The sequence below is a fragment of the Parasteatoda tepidariorum genome, chromosome 8 (assembly GCF_982258835.1).
Source record: "Parasteatoda tepidariorum strain Cologne lab strain chromosome 8, Ptep-v5.0, whole genome shotgun sequence".
Lineage (NCBI taxonomy): Eukaryota > Metazoa > Arthropoda > Arachnida > Araneae > Theridiidae > Parasteatoda > Parasteatoda tepidariorum.
This window is the reverse complement of record NC_141762.1, coordinates 111,198,274-111,221,777: the sequence shown is the minus strand read 5'-3', so window position 1 is coordinate 111,221,777 and position 23,504 is coordinate 111,198,274. Positions and strand designations below refer to the sequence as shown.

Below are 23,504 nucleotides of genomic sequence, written 5' to 3'. Positions count from 1 at the left end.
TTTAAATTATTTTTTAAATAAACTAAAGAAATGAGTATGTAAATAATATCCATTCGTTTTACTAGAAACCATAGTTTACTTAGTATCATTCGCAAATCATATGAAGTGCAAATTCTTGAGCTCAGGTGTAGGGTAGGATATTTCATGCATGATCAGTAGCTTCAAGAGTGAACTCTTATATTAGAAGGCAGCTAACTTCTTTAAAAATTCTAATTCGGAAAAATACTTGTTATTTTACAAATGTTATAAGGCATGTGTATTTTTTGAATGGTTATTTATACAATTTTCACAAGTGTGAATGGCCATTAGTTTTCCCTTGATGAAGCAAAAACGAAGCCAAAAACTAAATCAGTATGAATTTTTATCTTTTATCTTTTTTTTTTTTGAATTCTCTAACCTTGATATTTAAACTCTATGATCCGCTGTAATATGTTTTTGTTTGAGTCTAAATATTTGCATTTTTTATATTTTTTACGATTAACATACATCAACATAGTGCAAGAAATTAACATTTTTAAAAATTTGAATTCATTTTTTCAAAGAGCGAATCTCTAACAATACTTCGGTGAATCATAAAAAAATAATTTAGCACAATTTCTGAATTAGTTTATCCTCTAAATACTCCCCCCCCCCCAATTTAAAATGAGATGATAAAATTGATTAGTTTTTGTAAAAAGAGACTGTTTCAAAGAAACAAAAATAAAGGAACTGACAGGAAAGAATACATAAAAGTTTGCTACACTACACTATATAAATTATTTATATTAAATAATCAAAATATAAATTTACAAAATATTTATTTGTTTTATATAATTTTTACATTTAAAAAAGAGAAGTTTTATGGTATTCAACTAAGTTATGCTTTACAATATTTGCAATGTTCGAAATGCTTAAAAGATATCCACTTAAATCCTATAGGAAGGAATTCAAACATTTTTATTCTACTTACAGTTTTCTATTAATTAAGTCACAGATTATTTAACCAAAAAATGTTACTGACTTATTCATCAAAAAGTTAAATTATTAATTTAACTCAGTAAAACTTAAAAGAGTAAACTACCACATATGCATTAAATTTCAGATAATTTCTTTTATTAAACATTTTTACCTTATATAAAGCGGTGGGTTGAATAGTTCCCACCAACAGCATTAATTTTTAAATACTGTTGCTGGGCTATTTTTTCATCTATAATTCAATATACACCATCTTTCTATTAATTTCAGAAAATAAAAAAATATCAATAAAAGGATATGTTTGCATAAATGCTGGAAACAGTTAATGGTAGAGGGGTCTTATTATTTTCTCTAATTCAACAATTAAAACTAGTAAAATTCTAATTAAAATTGGCAAATCTCTAAATAATCTACAACTGAAAAATACAACGATAAACTCTTAAGTAAAATTGATTCCAACTTATGACGAATTTCAATTTTTTCAAAGATTTGAAACTCTTTTTTTTTATTTGACCTTTCATTTAAAAAGTCAAGAATTTAGTCCTTAATAAATTAAGAACACTGTGGTATCAGTATCGATAGTAATTATAAATTTATCATTAAATTAAAATTAAATTTTTAAACCCAACATTTTGTGACAACAAATTTACGAGTTTTTGAAATTAAATATTGAATGAAATATAGAAATTAGAGTGAAATGACCTTTAACAATAAAATAAAAATACAAGTAAAATTTACTCTTATACTATTATATATATACTAGTGGGCTGCGCCCCCTTCTCGCTGACGCTCGCCAACCCCCGAAAAATGCTACTCAATCTTATATGGTTTGCTTCGCAAACCAAGCTCGCCTCGCTCGCTACTAACTTAGATACATTGCAAATGCACAAAATTCTAAAAATTCAAAAGAATCATTCAAATCCATAAAAAAACCTTTTTAAAAAAAAATTACATCTTTTTAGTAAATACTAAGTCAATAAAATAAATATGAATTCAAATAAATGACATGCAATTCGTTAAACTTATTAGAAATGTGCTGTAGTATAATTCGTGATATAAATCAAAAATCGTCAAATAAATTCGTAATATATAAATTCGTGAAAAAAAGCGCTTTCGATAAAATACTAAAATAAAGATCTATCGACAAAGACTACTCATTTCTGCCTAGCTTAATAGTATGAGATTGCCGCAGCTGATGCTCTCTGGTTACTCCAGTTTCCGTTTTTAAAAGCACTATATGTTGAGCCACCTCACCTAGATTTGTCATGTGACATTTTTAGCGGCAATCATGGGTCGATTTTCTAGCGTTGCCATTCGGCGAGTTGTAATGAGGTTTTTTTTGTCGCCGTGTAAGAGAAATAATAACGTAAACAAAACAAAGCAAACGTTGCCAGCGACGGAAAAGAAATACAGCCAAAATTTGGGAGCCACGTAAGAGAATTATATATATTATATAATATATATATATATATATATATATATATATATATATATATATATATATATATATATATATATATATATATATATATATATATATTTCAATTTTATAGAAAAGAAATACCGTGAATTTTATGAAACCTTCTGATCGCGCAGTGCCCCAAATTTTTCGCAGTATCTCTTTTTTCTATTCCTTACCTGAAAGACTTAAACTGAGTTGTAAAAGCAATTTGTCCTACAACTCTTCATAAATTTATAATAACTTAAGTAAATTTGGTTTTAGAACAGCATTTTCATACAAATAATATCTTTAAAAAAATAAAAAATGCCAGTTAAGAAGTTCAACGGTCAAATTTTGAAATATTGGAAAATCAAAAATAACTTCATTTTCATTTCTTCATTTAAAATTCACATTTTATTTTCAAAGTATTAAAACGAATACTATTTTCTATGCCCAGAAATCAAATCCAAAAATTATCTTCTTGGTTGCCTATAGCAACAGAGAGACACGATGTTATGACGTCTCGTCATTCATTCAGTTTCTTCGTGGTTGTTTTAAATTTTTCCACTTTCTATGGCGAGGTAATTTGGCATTTTTTTAAACTTTCGCTACATATATAAATCGTTATTGCGGCCCAATTTGAGACCCAATTTTTTCGAAATTTCGTCTACCCCCCCTCCCCCCTATTTTAAGGGTCAGGATTCCAAATATGTATAAAAAAAAGGTTATTCAGAGAAAGTACGTTTTTGCGTCTGATTTCATAACTTTATTAATAGTTAGAGCTGATTAATTAGCATATTTGAATTCACCCCCTGGAACCATTAAGATTGACACTTAGTTCGTGAAAATCCGATCATTAGAACAAAAATTATTCAGAATTATTCGTTTTTTTTTTTTTTTTTTTTTTTTTTTTTTTTTTTTTTTTGCGGACTGTACAAGTGTTTAAAGATAAACGGAACATTTATTATTAAATACGCTAGCACAATTAGACCCAGTCTACAAATATGTAAAGATAAGGGAAAAAATATATTATTAAAGGTTTTATTATTTATATATATTATTAACGTTAGCATATTTCGACTATGTATGCGAGTAAGTAAAGATAAAGAAAAAAAATCTATTATTAAATGAGTTAGTATAATTCAACTATACAGTCCCTGGTGGCCAAATTATTAATTATAATTATAATTATATTAACTCATATATATTCACCAAATTATAATTTTTTTAATGTATTATTATAGCGATTTTTCACTTACGGTTTCTTTTCTTTATGGTGCTTCTGTGTACGTCACCGCTTCAGGAAAGCATTTCCGACCCCACATTGCTATATGATTTCGAGTCGTCAGGGTGCCCCCTACCCCTCTTAGAAGTTCTGAAACGCTTAACTGAGACACCCTGTATATATGTATATATATATATATATATATATATATATATATATATATATATATATATATATATATATATATATATATATATATATATATATATATATATATATATATATATATATATATATTATTGCCAGAGGAGAACGGGTTTATAATCACGCTGAATCAATTTTCAGACGATGAGATTTAATGCAAGCGACGTGCGTAATTCGATCCTAAATGGCTGTCCTCCCTTGTCCTCGCTTGGAAGTATCCAATGAAAACATTTCTATACTTTTCGGAAAATTTGCCCATTAATGTTCTTTATTGTTTCAGCTTATAGCTCAGAAGACAGTTGAGAAGTATGAGGTGACCATCCACGAGATGAACATCCGTATCGAGGAGTTGAGCCGATCCGTTACAGAAATCACAGCTCAGAGGTCGAGACTGAGCTCAGAGAACTCAGATTTGATGAAGGAAGTGCAAGAATATAAAATGTCACTCGACAATGTGAATCACATCAAGTCTCAATTGGCATCTCAACTGGAAGATCTGCGAAGGAAACACGAAGACGAAGAAAGGGTAATTCACTTTGTGATGTTTGCTTCTTCTAAATGTCTCCAAAATAGTCTATAATAACTAAATGTAAGTAGTCTAATGACCAAAATAGCTAAATGTCTCCAAAACAGTCCATAATAACTAAATGTAAATAGTCTAATAACCAAAATAACTAAATGGCTCCAAAATAGTCTAATAACTAAATGCAAATAGTCTAATAACCAAAATAACTGAATGTCTCCAAAATAGTCTAATAACTGAATGTAAATAGTCTAATAACCAAAATAACTGAATGTCTCCAATGATTTCAAAAATATAATTTTAAAAAAATTGGAGGAAAATACAGTTAGCTGTGCTGCTTAGGAAACCAGACCAGAAGAATGTGCTACCCATTTTCTCACCCAAATTTCAAAATCAGTTACAAATTTCGTCAAAAGATGGCACTGTTGACTGTAAAAATGATAAAATAATATTTTCGATTGCATATAAGACCATTTCAACTGAAAGTATTAAAACGGACGTATTTTTTTTTATTTTATTTTATAGCCATCGTTGAACAACCATCCCAATTTTTAATGTTCAACAACGTAGCCTTGTTATTTTGCACCCAATACAGAAGACAAGGAAACTCCTGGACCAAGTATTGGAAAACATTTGCCTTCGTGGGGGGCTTTAGGTGGAACTAACCCTCATTTGCTTTACATGGAGAGGAAAACCTCTCAAGCTTAGCCTGACGACAAGGGGACTCTAACCCATGATCCGTCAACCACTGAAGATATTTTACGTCAGCTCTTTGGTCGGTACAAGCCAGATGCGGAATTCTAATCGACCATCCATTGCTGGGATTCGAACTCGGTTCACCTGATTGGAAGGCTCTATTCCCTGAGCCATCATGGCTCGGCTCGGCTGGTGTTAAAAATTGAACTAAAAATGATTAAAATTCAAATATTTATAGCAAAACAACACATCACTGATTTGTTGATAGGCTTGCAATAGAACTTAAGATTAACATTTCAGCAATATTCCCTGATCTATATCCGTAAAATAATATTTTCCATTGCATATCAGATCGTTTTAACTGAAAATAATAAAACGGACGTACGTTAATTTTGCCCTTGGACTGCATCGCGTTGTTGTTGCAAATGCTGGTTGCTTTAAAATAGTGTTTACGATTGTTTAGTTTGCTACGCCCTCTGCTGATGAACTATGTAACTAATTTTGAAACTTGATAAAAACTATTCTCTTGTTTCTATGTAGTACGCTGTAAAAATTCTTCTGTTTTACCCTCTTCCTTTTTATTTATATATTTTGATTGATATTTGCAACTATCGAACAATTTTATTGACACTTTTTTGTTAAATTTATTATTAATCTTATTATTATCTCATTATTATTAATTTCTTATAAATGGATGTTTATTTAATATATAGGGGAGAGTCGGGTAGCCCCGCCCACTTAAGGAGTATTGCTTATATTTCTGTATAATATTGAGTTATAATCAATATTTTGTATGTTTCTATTGTTTTAACATCTAATTAAATAATGCAAAAGGAATAAACCAAAAAAAGAATAGTTTAACTTAAAAAAATAGAAATTAAAAAAAACATGCTTTTCAGCTCTTTTCAAAATGTGTCGGGTAGTCCCGCCCAGTTACAAAAATTTTGTTTTTTGACTGTTTTTTCAGGTGTAAATAAAAGTGACCAATGTATTGACAATAGATAAACCTCATTTATCATTTTTATCACAAAATTATTTTATTTATTACATATTTATATACTTTTAGTGAATTCTATCATTTAATAACAACAATATTTGTTGTTAAAAATGCATAGAACATTCAAATTTGAAGCAATAAAATAATAATCTTTGCAACCGTACATTTATCGACGAAATAAAATTGGGCGGTGATACCCGACATTCATGTGAGCGGGGCTTCCCGAAATCCAATTTTTTTGTAAATTTGTAATTACTCGAACAATTTTTCACATATAAACTTCTTTCTTTGTGCAAATTAAACTTAAGACTACATACTTTAATGCTGTATGCATAGAAAAAATTATTTTTTTAGTATTAAAAGGAAGTTTAATCGAAGCATTCAACCAATTTTTCTTAATTTCATGACTACTGTATTCAACATATTTTCGAAACTATTGTTTAGCATGTTAACAGCTGCATAAATAGTTGAAACTTTGAAAGTAATTTTTTTTAATATAACAATTAATGTCCGATGGCCCATTGACTTGAAAAAATATTCTATACATATGAAATTGACTGTGGGCGGAGGTACCCACTGGGGGGGGGGCTACCCGACTCTCCCCTATGTATAATAAATTAAATAAATATCATTTAACAAAAGTCATTTTTTAATAGTGATTTTTAAAATTCTATACTTCTTTTGAAATAACTACTTCATTGAAATTTTTTATTTAATATATAATATGATACAAAAAAAATATCCTTTTTGCTAGTTTTTACTATTTTGAACTCATTATTAGGTGATTCACGTGACCCTGGATTTAAAAACTGGAATGTTCCAAAATCCCTCATTGATACAAAATATTGAAACTTTCCAAAGTCAATGAGGGTTCCAGTTTAGGTTGAATGAGGGTTTCTCAATTTATGAGGTTCAATGAGGGTTTCCCAATTTAGTCAATGAGGGTTCCAAAAACCCTCATTGACTAAATTTTAAAACTAAATATTGAAACTTTCAGCAAACCCACCAGCGAACTCAAAATTGTAATTTAAAATATAATATAAAGTCTTTTAAGTAAGGTTTTCCTCTTTTTTTTGTACTGTATCCTCCCTTTCCGAAATTCTTCATGCCCTTAAAAAATACACAATTTTTACTGCTCAAAAATTAAAATGATCACTGAAGACAATTGAATGGTGGAATGAAATAAATAAAAAATTATTGAGATAAAGCAGTAAAGATATTTTCAAAACGTAAAATGAAAAACTGATATTGAAATACAAATAATTTTAAAAAAAACATCAATTTTTTATTATTGGTATGTATTTCTTATTAAAATAATTAAGCGAGATCTTTGATGCAGAAAAACGTTACGTTAATTTCCAGTTAAGGTTGGAATTTCACCAACCACCAAGAATTCCCGTTTTATACTATTACGCCTATTTTAAGTATTTTCTCACAGCTATTCATATTTGAATCAAACAAATGTCTCCTGGCCTTTACGAAAATATCTTTTCAAAGCTGTGTTAAAATTTATAAATTTGAAAATTAGTATTTTAAAAGCAAAGTTTTCGATTTTTAAATTAGTAAAGTTGGGACGTATTCTACTGTACAGTGCGCAAAATAAAAGAACAGATCACACTGAATATCTTTAGATATAACGATCGAATGTTCACGTTCCATTACTCAGTTTTAATGGTTCGACCTCAAATATGCCAATCAATTAGTGCAAACGATATTTTAAGTTACGCAACCAGACACTAAAAACGTCCTTTTTTAGAATAAACGAACTTCTTTTTCCGATGGATTTGGATTTCCGCCCCTCAAAATATAGGGGGTAGCCCCAATTCGGGAAATAGGGTCCCAATAGTTTGGTCAGGAGACAGGTCCAAAGTTTGGAACCCTTAATGTTAATTTGATTTTTTCCGTATTTCGCCACATCTAGAGAACTTTTTAAGCGAATTGAAACAATTTTGAACGCACTTATAAGACTCGTTTGTCCAAAGAAAATTATATGAAAAAAACAACAAAATTTCGTAAATATTTCTTATTTTTTTATAATTTTATTTAGTAATAATTAAAAAAAAATTAAATTGTAAGGTAAATTCTTTTTTTGCATCAGATTAAAGTTTGAAATTATTCAAGGTAAAATACAGAAAATAATCAAATTCGTTTGAAGAGTTTGTGAGAAAGAGAATTTTAAGAAAGTTGTATATTTTAACCCTTTAACGGGCCCTTTATTTCTAGTAAAGGTAAATTAAAGTATTTTTGGAATTGAAATTGTTTTAAGAACAGTAATTGATATCAATTACAAAAAAGAACTAATTTAGTTTATAAAAAATGCCATTTTTTTGGTGGTAAATATATTAAACATGACCTATTAGGAACTTACTAACTTTTATTTTTCTTTATTTATAAAATAAATTCCTTAAATGCTACACACTTCAAAAGGAATTATGTATTTTATAACTTTTGTACGCTTTTTTGAAAGTGACAAATGGTTACCAATTTTATTCAAACTCACTTCAAGAAAGCTGAAGTTATTGAAAAATGGAAACCTAAATTAAAAGTGGTAAAACGTGGCGGTAAGTATACTTACCACGTCCTTCAAAAGGGTTAAATTCGATTTCTCAGAAACTATTCAGCCCATTTCGGTTGAATTTTGTATTTTGCCATTTTAAAATACGTACTTTAAAATGATGCAAGCATTTTATACCTGACAATTCAAAACTTCTTGATTGTTACTAATTAAAATTTAAAAAAAAAAGTGAATATTTACACTGTTTTTTTTTTGCATGGAATTATTGTTGGACAAACGAATTACATAATTCTGCGAAAATTCTTTTTAATTCTCTCAAAAAGTTCTCGAAATAGAGCGAAATTCGCAAAAAATCGAATTAACATTAAGGAGTCCAAACTATGGATTGTGAACATGTTTCCAGATTTCAGCTACCTTCTATATTTAGGGGGTCAGAAATCAGAATCCGTCTAAAAAGTACGTTTTTGTGTCTGATTCCGTAGCCTTGCATTTTTGTCAACGTTTATTGAATACCATATTTACACCGACCTCAACTTCTGCCATGGCACCCCTTATTCCGTAAAGTAGGAGATGTGGCCAGGGATGTGCTCCATGCCTTCGGTCCCATTTGACTTGTACTTTTCTGCACTTGTTAAACGACAACAACAACAACAACAATACCATATTTGAAGTCACCCCCTCGAACCATCGAGTCCTAGAACGTGAAGATCCGATCATTAGGCCAAAAGTTATTGACGGTGGTCGGTTTGTTTCATTGCACACTCTACAAGTTGATGCGTTGTGACCACTCTTAATAAGCAATTTTTAAAATCGTTATCGATGTTTAGGGCTGAAGAATTCTTACGCGAATGAGAAACAAAAACACTTCCAAAATCTAATAAATCAAAACAAGAGAATGGAGGGAGGAAACGCATCAAAAATTGTTTCATTGCCGAAAGATACAAAGAAGTTTTGAATGACCTTCACTAGGAACCATCGGGTAAAATGTAAAAAAAAATTACTGTCGACCAGTGGTAGCATTTTCAACAATGCCTTCTTTTTTAAAATCGGAACATTTTAATGTTGATAATATTAAGGTATTTCTTTTCGACCATTTCCAACAATACCGTAAACATTACTATAGCTACACTTCTGAAATGTATGTTGAAAGAAGCTTGAAAAAAACTAATTTTCAGAATATTATTAAATATAAAGTAAATATTTAACTGTTGTGAAGAGGCACTAAAACTGGTTTTGATGTTTCCCAATGTACCTTCGTTTATTAGATAGCGTTTTTCTTTCTGTCCCACTGGAAAAAAATTTTTGTCATACCTAATTTGCATATTTTTCAAAAAGATATATATATATATATATGTTACAGTGAATGACCTAAATCAAGACCACCAGTGAATGTCAACCATCACATAGTTGTTTTGGTGAATGTCCGAAATATTTGTTACATCCAACTTGATATTATATTATATTTATTCGATATTTTAATATCTACTGAGGATAGATTAGGAAAACATCAGTGTTTGGAATACCGATTAAATGCATAATGGGAATTGGCACTTGACCTTAAAAAACATTTATGTAGGGCATACCGGGCAGTGGCACTAAACTAGACCTAGTATATATATTTCCAAAGCGAGTACGTGATTCTCAACATTCGCCGGTGAAAGTCAACAACTGACCATTTCTGTCATTCTCAGTAACTAAGATACCTTTATAGTATAGTACAAATTATGTTTTTGTATAGAGACGCTCCATGTTGGAACAAACAGTCCACACCTTAGAGATGGATGTAGAGTCCTACAAAGTACATTTGGATGAAGAGTCTGAGTTGAGGATTGACATCGAAAGGCAATTGGTGAAAGCAAACGGAGAGTGCGCCACCTACAGAACGAAATATGAAACAGAATGCTTGGCTCATGCTGATGAAGTGGAAGAACTCAGGTAAGCACGGTCAATCTATTGTTCTCAGAGTAATTTTCTGTATTTATGGTGTTTCCTAATGATCGCCCTTGACGCGCTGTATTTGAATCTTCGCCCTAAATAACCTACAATGGCAGTCCCGACCCATGAGGTGATCCAGGATAAAATATGCATTTATTTTTAACGCATTGCATTAAAACGTTAAACCATTGATACACGAACATACAACAAGTAAAAACAATACAGCTGCATAGATAATTAAGATTTTGCATAGAATCTTACTGTGCGTCTAATGATTTGGCCAGGGACTGTTGTACTCGAATCCTCGCCCTAAATAACCTACAATGGCCGTCCCATGACCCATGAGGTGACCACAGGATCGAATTCCAGTGATGGTCAATGTAAAATAATTCCCAGTGAAAGATGAATCCCATTGGTTAAATTGCTGTCGAGCTGCTCGTTGTACAATTTCGTAACTCCCTGTAACGCAAATACGGATCAGTTTCATTAAAAAGCCCTCCACGGAGACTAGCTTGCTCTTAACGCTTGATTAAGGAATTCTCTTGTCTTCTGGGGTGGGATCAAAGTCAAAAGGCTGAACATTGATAGTCACAAACTCAAAAATGGTCCCGCTTTTCAACGCTGGATATAAAATAGAGCATAAAATATTAATCCCAAAGAATAAAAAGATCTATAACTAATTTTGGAGGTGAGCACAATTGGCTTTGAAATTTCAAATCTATTGGATAGAATCATTTAAATGAGTCTAACCAATAAAAGTCTCCTCTTTCAATATGGAAAATAAACTAGTTTTGATGATTATTAATAATGATTCATCGGAAAAGCGGTGATTTTTGGAACTCAATATTCAGGATGGAATGTTGTACCTTAATACCAAGATTGGCACTTCTAACCTATTTCTTCTTGGAGATTAGAAGTAAATGGAAGAAAAAAAAACCCGGAAGAAATGAAAGAAACAAAAATGATCAATTCTAGTATTTTGAAATAAGTGCTATAGAATAGCTCAAATTCACGTAAATTAAATTTAATATATAAAAAAAACTATGTTACAAGCTTTTATTTTTTTTAAAAAAGTAATTTTTTTCATATTTTTATTTTGGTTCCACACAAACTAAATGTTGTGATAAATGCGTTATCACAACATTTATTTTAATAAAAGAAATGCAATTTAAATGTGTTATCACAACATTTATTTTAATAAAGGAAATGCAATTTAAACGTGTTATCACAACATTTATTTTAATTAATTCGTCTGCAAGGAACTTGTTTTATGACTTATAATAAAGAGGCGATATTTTTTTTTCCATTACTAATTTTTTTCTTTTTTCCCCTAAAGCATTTGCTTCATTATCCACTAATGCCTTTTATGCTTTTCTATTATGCTTTATAAATTTAATCATTTTTAGTAAAATTTCCAATTCATTAAAAACATTAATGAAAATTTTTAATTTTCATTTCTTTGCTTCTGTTCTTAAAAATGAATAATGTCTAAATTGCATAATTGGGAGTTTCTGGTATTACTATGAACCATTCATGTAGCAATAAATGCTCTCGTAGTATGTGAAATAACCATTTCTTTAAGGGTACAAGGGACCTTGAAAACAAATTTTTTAAGTTTAAATCCTACATTTATGAAATTTACAACATTTACTTATATCACATTTAGAAATCTGTGTAAAAAATTTTATGCAGATTACTTCAGTAGTTTCAAAAATATTGAACTTTTAAAATTTTAAAATAACGAAAAAATTTTAAAGTTCAAAACATCCCATGCGCAAATAGTATGATTATAAATATGCAATTTTTTGGTAAGATACTTGTTTCATACCTATAAATAAAAGTTAGCATCATTCATTAACTAAATATTTTGCATTAGCCAAAAAAATTAAATTTGAAGGAATTACACTGAAAATTTTCAAAAATTTTATTAAAAAATAAATATTTAATGTCAAAATATTTTTTTCACTAAGTTTTTACACAACCAAACATGCTAACTTTTAATGGTATATAGTTAAGGTATCTGTTTGTAAAGTTTTAACACAAACAAAAAAAAATTGAGCCGCTTGGAACATTTTGAAAAAGTAAAATCACTAAAAATTTTATTTTGAGAAAAAAACATTTTTATTAATATATACTGTTTAACATTTTTATTTTTGTTTTAATACCTTTTAGTTCATAATATTAATATACACCAACTTTCATCATTAGTTTTTAATTAAAAATTTAAAGAAAAAAAGGTTTGGATATAATTCTACATCGACATAAATGGAAGTATGTAAACATATTATGTAAACAATTATTGCATAAAATGATTTTTTTTTAAAATCCTCCAGGAATGTAAGTAGGTCCTTCTTGTTTTATTGATTTTTTATCATTAGAAAGTTTTTTATATTTTTTTGAGCTTCTTTCCAATTTAAATTGTTGAGAAGATTTACGTTTTTGTTGATATGCTCTACGATTGTCGCGTTTTTCAGCAATTGTGAACGAGTTGTTGTGGACAGCATTTGGAGCATTCATTTTCATCGTTTCCACATAACCAAAATTGTATTCACTAACTGCAGCTGTTATTGCCAGTTCTAGTCTTTTTTTCGAGACAAATGTCTCCTTTGGACATTTGCGCCAGATGCAACTATGGATGCTTTCGTTGGTATTTTGGGTTTGGGCAGAGGTACACCGCGAGAGCATGGCATCAGACGCAAGGCGCTGATACACTGGTAGTATTTTCTCCACAATTTCAGCCGAAAGACTAGTTTTCATCAGTTTGTGGGATTTTGGTGTTTTATTCATGGCTTTTGCTCTTTTGTAAAAGCACCATGAATATTCACCATCGGGACAATTGTGGTGTTGAGGCTTGCTGTCAGTGGACATGCAGTGAAAAAGAGTTGCGTACACTGATGCTTTCATAAGGGGCATGTTAGGAGCACAACTAACAATTGCTCTTCTGAAATAATTTTGCAACTTTTTAATTGTTGCCTCTGTTAATTGGCCCCGTTTTTTACCCCCGAGTGTCACTTTTTTGAGGCGCCATTCCTTCACTTTATTTCTAAGTGCTGTACCTAGTCTTTTGGCGACATGGTTTACACAGTCTTCTTTTTGAACTTCTGTGTCTCCATACACTTTATTTTCATTGAGATACTGATGAGTTTTTGCATCTCCATCAGATAAAACAGTAGTGTATCTCATTTGGCATTCAGATATGGATCTCTGCCATAGCATGAGAGCACCTTTCATCTCCATGCTACCAGAAGAACCTTCAAAATTCTTCTGGCATAATGCTAGATGGGAAGCTTTCCAAAAAGCAAACTCGGCGGAATCCTTTCCTAAGTGTTTTGCTGTGATAGTGCAGTCATGGCAGTATTTGGAAAGAAGTTCATAGTCAATTATGAGTCCTGTTAATATGTCCACTACAAGGCCAATACCATAAAGAGAGGTATGACCCCTTTTATGCCATGTCCCATCATAAGAGACATTAATATCAATGATGGCACCGGCTTTCAGTGAGGGATTTGCTCGAACATGAGCTTCCCGAACTGTTTCACGCGAAGCACGTAGCATATCAGCTTTAACAATGTCATTTTTTTTGCACAAATTTTCCATACACCGTGAAAATACTCTTTTGTCCATTGTTTTCATTCCCAGAATCGATGAGAAAGTCTCCATCGCTGCATATCCTTTCCCTACAGCTAGGAAAGCAGACACTAGTTTTGAATTGATGTCAAACTTTTTCCCAGTCGTCTCTCTCGCACTGGTAAAAGTTGAACCAAAACTCTTTTTGCAACTTTCACACGCTAACTCTAGTTTAGTTGCATATCCAAAAGATATGTCCTGTTCTAACACCTTCAATGTACATTCATTGCATCACTACAATTCACATTTTGCAGTAAAGTAGCTAAGGAGGATATATCAATGAAGTTATAATGTGTAATGTTATTAGTATCACTGCTAGCTTGTGATTGTAGTAGGTTTGAATTCACAAGCTCCCTTGATTCACTAACTGCAGAATTATCCAGGTTTTCTTCCATCAAATCAGTGACAGAAGAATCTTGTAAAGGTTCATTCTGAGCCCATCTCAGTTTTGCATTTTTAGATGCAGCACGTTTCCTTTTTGTCATTCTTCCTTTAGGTTTCCTCCATTTAGAGGAAATTGCATCCATTATTGAATAACAAAATTTAATTAAAATGTAACAAAAACAAAGAGAAACGTAATGAAACAATTAATAACGTAACAAAAACAAAATAAGATAAAACAAAAAGAGTAGCTTTGAAAAAAGCTGTTTTGAAAATATTGAAGAACTACACGCTAAATAACGGCAATAAAAACCAAATAAAAGCATAAACAAAATCAATCTATCAACTAGACAATATGCTGCCACTTTTAGTTCGACAAATACAATATAAAAACTAAATAATTTGAAGATTATCTGCAATAATTAGCTTTTAGCTCGAAACGAAACTAAAAATTCGTCTGCCGTCAACTACTGACTTCAGCACTTTCATGAGTAAACAAAGGGGCGTGGCCTCATGAAAATGCTAATATCTCGGTAAAAAATGGTCCAATTTAAATAAATTTTTTTTTTGTTTGAAAGCATATGATGTCTACTATCCAAATATATAAAAATCAAAAATTCGATATTTTGATCATTTTTATCGAATTTCAAGGTCCCCTGTACCCTTAACTGAGATTAGGTTCAAATAAGATAACCTACATTGTAGGTATGAACTGAGAGTAGGTTCAAATGAGATTACCTACATTCTAGGTGTGAATTGAGAGTAGGTTCAAATAAGATTACCTACATTCTAGATATGAGCTGAGAGTAGGTTCAAATAAGATTACCTATATTCTAGGTATGAACTGAGAATAGGTTCAAATAAGATTACCTACGTTTTAAGTATGAACTGAGATTAGGTTCAAATAAGATTACCTACATTCTAGGTATGAGCGGAGAGCTACTGCTCCTTGTGTAATACATCTGCAATATGTGCAGTAAGAGTCTGTTACAACGACAATGCACAATAGCAGACTTAATTGTCGTTATAGTGAGCTCATCTTTATAAACGAATACATATATTTAATTTAACAGCAAAAACAAACTAAATGATGAAAGGCGCACATTTTCCTTCTTTCTTTCCATTTTGAACATCGATTTTAATTTAAATTGCGTTCCGCAGTGGACCGATCTTTCAGACACGATTCCTAGTTGAGCACCGAAGTCAAGCATCACTTGCTGTGGTCAGTGTGCGGGTGGGTGACAGCTTGGATCAGTCTACGAAAGGACCGAGGGTGTGCTGCATGGGTCTTCGTTAAACTGTTCTACAGTAAAGTGATCGACTTAGCACGAAGACCTTCGGGCTACCGAATCGAGGGGGGACATCCCCTCTGCAGAGGATCAAAATTGTGATGGAATATTTTCGGATCATTCTCAGGGATGTTTCCCAGGCAGTCACCTCTAGAATGACGTAAATAAACTACAATAATTTAAAGTACATATTTAGAATAAACCGCTTTTGTCTGAAGATTGCAGACGAGGCAGAGACTTTTTTCAAGAAATAAAATTAATTGCATTTGACCCTAATTCGATACTCAGATCAGAAAAAGAAAATAATAAAGTAGACTTTTCAATTATCTTCCCCCCCCCAGAAAAAAAGTGTGCATTTTGTACAACTTGTTTGTTCTCTTGTGTGCAGACGTAAAATCACCCAGAAGACTGCTGAATATGAAGAACAACTGGAAGCTCTCCTCAACAAATGCAGCTCCCTCGAAAAAGCAAAGTCCAGACTGCAGAGTGAAGTGGAAGTCCTTGTCATGGATCTCGAAAAGGTGAGTCGGTTTTTTCATTCAGCCTAGCAGGAAAACCTGGTAATCGACTCCTTTCCGAATAGCTAGAATGCTCAAATATTTTAACTATATCTCCAAATCTGATGACAATATAAGTTTCCATCACTTTCTTACTTATACAAACAGAAGTTTTTGTCATTTTATGCCAAACAAAAGTAATATTAGTCAAAATTCCGACCACTTTATGATCAGCTGAGGAACTTGTGCTCGACTACAATACAAGTTCTCATTATTAGTGGAATTAATCTTCCCCATCTTTGTAACAAATGTCATGAGCAGATAGGGAAAACCTGGTAATCGAAATGTCGACTACTTTCCGACTAGCTAGAATGCTCAAATATTTCAACTGTAGCTCCGAATCCGATGCAACTTTCTTACTGATGCAAAAAGAATTTTTTGTCATTTTATGCCAAAAAAAAAATTTATATTTGTCAAAATTCCGATCACTATCCGCTAAATAACTTGCTCTCGATGACAAGTTTGTTTTATTAAATGAACTAATCTTCCCATTTTTGTAACAAATGCCTTAAGCAGATGGTGCTTATGACAAAAACAAACAATATTTTTCATTGAATGGCAGACCAATCGAAATATTTACACTACGTCTAAACCTTAATCATTTGTTTAAAAATCTTGTAAAAACTTGGTGAGCATTTTTTAAAGAGCTCGCAGCAAACCTTAAATCCATTCAATTTTTCTCTAACTGATTAGGTAAATTTTTGGAGCTCATATATTTGACCATTTCTATCGGATAGGATACGATCGGATTTCAATAGGATACGAAGAGAACTTTTTTCCTATGTTACATGATACAAATTACGTTATGGATCATAGGTTCAATGTGGTAGCTGTGGAAACTATAATTTCGAGATGAAGAAATTCGGTCATTTAAATATTTTTTAATGGGTCATTATCAAAATTCTTTCGGGGGAAAAAAGAAGAAAAAAATGCTATAGGAGAATATACATTAAAAAAACATTTAGACACATATAGTACTATAGTATTTTTATGGAACATCTTTTTCTTATTCTCTTTATTTTTTTTAAAAAATGGCAACAGACCGTTTTAAGAAAATAAGAAAATACATATCTTCAAAAAAATATGCATTTAAATTTTATGTAAATATGACTAGAAGCCGTTGAAATAACAATTTTTTTATTCAACTATTTGTGGCAAGAGACGAGACATAGCAAAAAACACACACAAAAAAAGTTTCTGCTTTATTCGAGCATAAAACATTCGAAATAAAAGCTTATGTTTTTAACAATGACAAGGGCTGCCGATCATTGTTGTTCGAAAAAATTGTAAATGAGTGAGAAATATAGCATGAATTCGCCTGTTTGCAAAAACTTCTTTTTTCATTATTTTTAGAATATAATTGAACGAATTTAATACAAATATGGCAGAGAGGAGAATGTTTCGTTTCGAGAAAGAAAAACCTTTTAAGTTTTATGACAACTATGCTACCGTGAACAACCGAAGTCAAAAGAATGTCGACTTTCACCGGTGAATGTCAACAATCCCATAGTCACTTTGATCATTGTCCGAAATATTTGTTATGAAATTAATATATATGAAATTAATTTATATGAATATGAAATTAATTTATTCGCGGATACTAATTTATTCGTTGATATTAATTTTTCGCTGATACTAATTTATTCGTTGATATTAATTTATTCGTTGATATTATATTTATTCGATATTTTAAAATCTGCTGAGGATAGATTAAGAGAAACATCAGTGTTTGAAATACCAGTTAAATGCATACTGGGCAGTTACACTTGACCTTAAAAAAACATTGATGCAGGGCATACCGATCAAATGTATACCGAGCAGTGTTACTGAACCTTAAAAAACACTAATGTAGGGCATACCGGGCAGCGACACTTCACCTTAAAAAAACATTGATGTAGGGCATACCGATCAAATGTATACCGGGCAGTGCTACTGGACCTTAAAAAATATTGATTTAGGGCATACCGGGCAAATGTATATTGGACAGTGGCACTTAACTAACATACACAAATGAAATTTTTTACCTTTTGAGGCATCGTGTTCAGACAGACAATTATTTCGGTCTACGTTTTCATAAAAAAAATCAGTTCAATGTTGATTCGTAATGTCAATACTTTGAACCCTAATATATCAAGCGAATTTGCAGTAAGTTTCATTATTTATTGAGTTAGAGCCCTATTTTGTCTCAATATGAGCTATTACTTCGTGCATGCAAGTTTAAATAAGAATAACTTGAACAATCGTTTGAAATAATTTGAAAACTTATTGTATCAAATTTTTCTCGTGAAAAAGGCTCCGTATTTTGTAAAAATAAATTTCAATATGTATGTAAATTTAAGGAACAAGTACTACTGTCCATTAGTCAATTAGGACTATAATCTAGGTTTGAGAGTCCGGGAAAGCCTGGTGGGTAGGGCCCATGTCCAAGAGGTCGTGGGTTCGATCCCGGCCGGCCGAAGACTCCCCGTGTAGACTGATGATCGTTAAATCTGTCGAGTCGCAAAGTCCTCCATGTTCACATAACATATCAAAACCTCTGGGGGTACTGATCCAGAAGGTTTCTTGTCTTCTAAACAGGTTTAAAACTACAAGGCTACAGAGTTGAACATAAATAGTCGCAAACCCCCAAATTGTGTCGGCTGTTCAACGACGGATATAATATAATACAATATATAAGCTAGGTCTAGCCATACAATCGCTTGCCAGTCTCTTTAGAAACGTGTTTTACCATACATAATACCATGCAAATGGTCTGTTTGATGTCCAGTTAAATGTTATTGTTTCGAAAATTGAGAGTTTGCACGCTTTTTCACACTATAATATTGAAAAACAGGAATGTGAATAGAGTTAAAACCTAACCTAGCTTAATATTTTAGTGTGGTTTATATTGGAGGCGGCTGTCATACCATGGTTCAAATACTAGTTAAATCGCACAACTATGATTTTTTTTTATCAATGTTTTAAGCTTAAATGTTCATGGGCTGCAGACATAAAGGATAATACACTTCATTGCATAAAGCAATATTATGATGTGACAATACCAATATTTTTTTTCAACTGTGAATACGATCTTGTGATAGAGAAATCAACACAAGCGAATAAACTTTGAAATTGAGATTTTTTTTATATTTGTAAATTTTGTAGTGTAAGCTACATACTTCAAAAAAAAAATTTTTTTTTGCAAATTTTGGTTTCAAAATTTTTTCAAAAATTCAATTTTTAAAAAAATTTTTTTTTTTACAAAATTCGGTTACGTTTTGCTTATTTATCTTGTTTCTACACTCGCAGGGCAGTATCTTGTTGAAAAAATATCAATGAATTTTTTTTTTTAATTTACTAGCGGTTTAATGTATGATTTTTGTTTTGTTTGCTCAGGCAACCAGTCACGTGCAAGTCTTGGAGAAGAGGGTGGTCCAAGTGGAGAAGATCAACGTTGAGTTGAAGACCAAAGTGGACGAGATGACCATCCTGTTCGAGACCTCACAGAGAGACCTCAAGAACAAGATTGCCGATCTCCAGAAGGCACATCACGAGATCGAGAATCTCAAGAGTACCATCGCCTCCCTCACACGAGAGAACAAGAAACTAGCAGGTCAGTTTCCCTTTTTTACAATGCTACAGTATTTGCGATACACGGAAAAAGAAAATTATGAAAATCTTATGTTTGTAAGATCAACAACCCTGGGGAGGGGTCTAATCTGTAACTTAGCTATCATTGGGATGACTTTAAGGCAGAACTGTGGTTGAATGCTCCCATGGAGTAGTATGTGAATCCGCTGTCTTAGTTAAGATTTGATAAGGGGTACTTGTGGCAAAAATGATACCAAAGTCATAACTGTCCATACAAATGCTTTGGGAAAAAGAGCCATGTTGCTCAAGGGATGGAGCTCTTGTCACAAGAAAGTGACACCAAAGTCATAACTGTCCACACAAATGCTTAAGCAAAAGAGCGAAATTACTCAAAGGTTGGAGACCTGTCATTAGAAGGAGACACCAAAGTCATAACTGTCCATACAAATGCTTCGGGGAAAAAGAGCGAAATTGCTCAAGGGATGGAGACCTTGTCATTAGAAGAAGACATAAAAGTCATAACTGTCCATACAAATGCTTTGGGGAAAAGAGCGAAATCGCTCAAGGGATGGAGACCTGTCATTAGAAGGAGACACCAAAGTCATAACTGTCCATACAAATGCTTCGGGGAAAAAGAGCGAAATTGCTCAAGGGATGGAGACCTTGTCATTAGAAGAAGACATAAAAGTCATAACTGTCCATACAAATGCTTTGGGGAAAAGAGCGAAATCGCTCAAGGGATGGAGACCTGTCATTAGAAGGAGACACCAAAGTCATAACTGTCCATACAAATGCTTCGGGGAAAAAGAGCGAAATTGCTCAAGGGATGGAGACCTTGTCATTAGAAGAAGACATAAAAGTCATAACTGTCCATACAAATGCTTTGGGGAAAAGAGCGAAATCGCTCAAGGGATGGAGACCTGTCATTAGAAGGAGACACCAAAGTCATAACTGTCCATACAAATGCTTCGGGGAAAAAGAGCGAAATTGCTCAAGGGATGGAGACCTTGTCATTAGAAGAAGACATAAAAGTCATAACTGTCCATACAAATGCTTTAGCAAAAGAGCCATGCTGCTCAAGGGAAGGAGCTCTTGTCACAAGAATGTGACTCCAAAGTCATAACTGTCCATGCAAATACTTAAGCAAAAGAGCGAAATTGCTCAAGGGATGGAGCACTTGTCACCCATTGAGGTGACTCTAATCGCTGCGATGGCTGGTCTATTGTTCCCGTCTCGCATTGATTACAGTGCTGACCGAAACTGTAGAGGCCCACTGGTAGATGGTTCATGAGCCCCATTGTTGTCTGCTAATCATGTGATGGTTTTCTCTTGATGTAATGCAAATGTAGAGATTGGTTCTACTCAAGAGTGTGTCGTAATGCATGATCCAGCAGTCTTCGGATTCGAAATAACTGAACTACAGAGTTGAACATCCGATATGATTAAGCCTGATCGTAAAATGTTCCGCAATGCGCATCAAAGGTAAAAAGAGAAAGAAAGAAATGCCTCCAATGCCAAAGAAAAAAGTTGCTTGCTATAATTCCAGAGGTGGGTCTTAAATCATTATCACTATCAATACGCAAAAGTTTGCCTTTTGCCATTCATTAGAGGGTTATGACCCCTGCTCGCTTCGCTCATCAACCTAGCAACAATTGCTGCACATTTTTTTTCATTGTTTCTGGATGATGAACGGATTGTTACTTCTAAATAGAATGAAATTTTTTTTAATAAAAATTATTTTGCTCGGCAAATTTATCTATAATTTCAGTTTGATTGAAAATTTTTCACTCAAGTATTGGTTACTACAAAAATCCTAAAAATGTTTTTCGCCTGAAAGATTATTAAATAATAGTGCAAAAAAGTTAGTTTAAAAAAAAAATAAAGTTTTGAAATTTTGTTTTCGTTTTTTTTTAATGACACACGTTGAGTGGGCACAGTTTTACGCATATCTTGTAATACATGTAAATATAGATAATTTACTATTCCATTACAGTTAATAAAATTAATAATGATTTAAATATGCTTATCAAGAAGTGTTGCGTAATAAAGTAATATTATAGGATTTCTTTAAAAAAAATTTTTATAACCGCCGTTGAACAGCCGACCCAATTTTTGGGTTTACGACTACTAATAACAAGCTTAAGCCCGTCCCGCCCCCGTAAGGGGGCATCCGGGGGCACTCCGAAAGTTCGAAGTGAGCGTAACAGTTCAATTACATGAGCAAACATATTCAAAATTTCAAATTAGAGTTTTAACAAATAAGCAGAATATTAAATATGAAATCCAGAAAACAGTGCTACTTAGAAATAAACTAAACTAAAATAACTAATGCAATTAATTAATGCAAATTACGAAATAAACTAATGCAAACAAACATTACGAAGAAAATAAACAGTAACAATCAGAAGAGATATTGATGTCGCATCTTCAGTAGGGGTGCAAAGTTAATAAAAGGAAACAATTTCACATGGAAAATATAGTATTGTTTGTAACATAGAATATAATTACAGCTGGCACAACAGTACTGAAGGTATCAAATTCCAGGAACTTTTTTTAAACAAAAAATACACATTTATTTACGACTACTAATGTTCAACTCCGTAGCCTTGTTATTTTGAACTCAATCCAGAAGGCAAGGGTCAACACCTGGATCAAGTATTGGTAGAATTTTGCCTTCGTGGAGGACTTTTTGATGGAACTAACTTGTATTTGCGTTAGACCACGGAACCTCCCACGGTTAGCCTGACGGCAAGGGGACTCTAACCCATGATCCGTCTACCACTGAGGATATTTCACGTGAGCACTGTGGTCGGTGCGAGCCGGGTGCGGAATTCGTATCAACCAGCCCTCGCCGGGATCGAACCCCGGTTCACCTCAGTGGAAGACGAACGCTCTATCCCCGGAGCCATCGCTGCTCTAGGATTGTTTTTATCGGGTTTAGGAAATTAGGGTTACTTTAAATAAATATCACGGGTTTAAATTTTTAAATTACAGTCCCTGACCTTATAAGACTCACCATAAGATTCTATGTAAAATCTTAATTATCAGGTGATACTACAGTCGAACTCGTTTATAACGAGCACAAAGGGACCGTAACATGTACTCGTTAAATCCGAGTGCTCGTAATAAACGGTTCCTTAAAGCAGGCGTACAACCAGAAGAGGGGGGGAGGTCAAATTATTGAGTTTACATAAAATTTAATTAATACTTACTTAATTTAATTAAATACTTTTCGTAATTTAATGACAACTATCCCCCCCCCCAACCAGCAAAAAATTTCTTGTTGCGCTACAGTCTTAAAGGAAAGAAGCAATAAACGGAAAGAAAAATAAAGGAAAAGATTCTTACCAAAACATTTATTTTTTTCATTAATCTACATATTTAAAATAGTAGTTTGTTAGCTCACTTTGAAGTTTCAGTTCGCGGTTTTTTTTTTTTTATTTCGCGTGCATTTCTTATCATTTTGAAAAAAAAGATTGCAAGACAGAAAAATATTGCTCGCTAAAACCGGGTTTTGCTCGTTAAAAGCGACTTCTGTTCCATAGACTTCACATTCATCCAACCAAATATTCTCGTTTCCCTCGGTAAAT

General features: G+C 32.4%; 1 protein-coding gene across 1 annotated transcript in view; it reads left to right on the top strand.

Moving 5' to 3' along the window:
- Window positions 1-23,504, top strand: part of LOC107441917 (paramyosin) — a 91,566-nt gene that overhangs the window by 36,126 nt on the left and 31,936 nt on the right. The window contains exons 6-9 of the mRNA XM_087149334.1: window positions 4,105-4,350; window positions 10,294-10,490; window positions 16,176-16,308; window positions 19,720-19,936. Coding sequence (XP_087005460.1) covers window positions 4,105-4,350; window positions 10,294-10,490; window positions 16,176-16,308; window positions 19,720-19,936 — 793 coding nt within the window. The remainder of the gene's footprint in view (window positions 1-4,104; window positions 4,351-10,293; window positions 10,491-16,175; window positions 16,309-19,719; window positions 19,937-23,504) is intronic.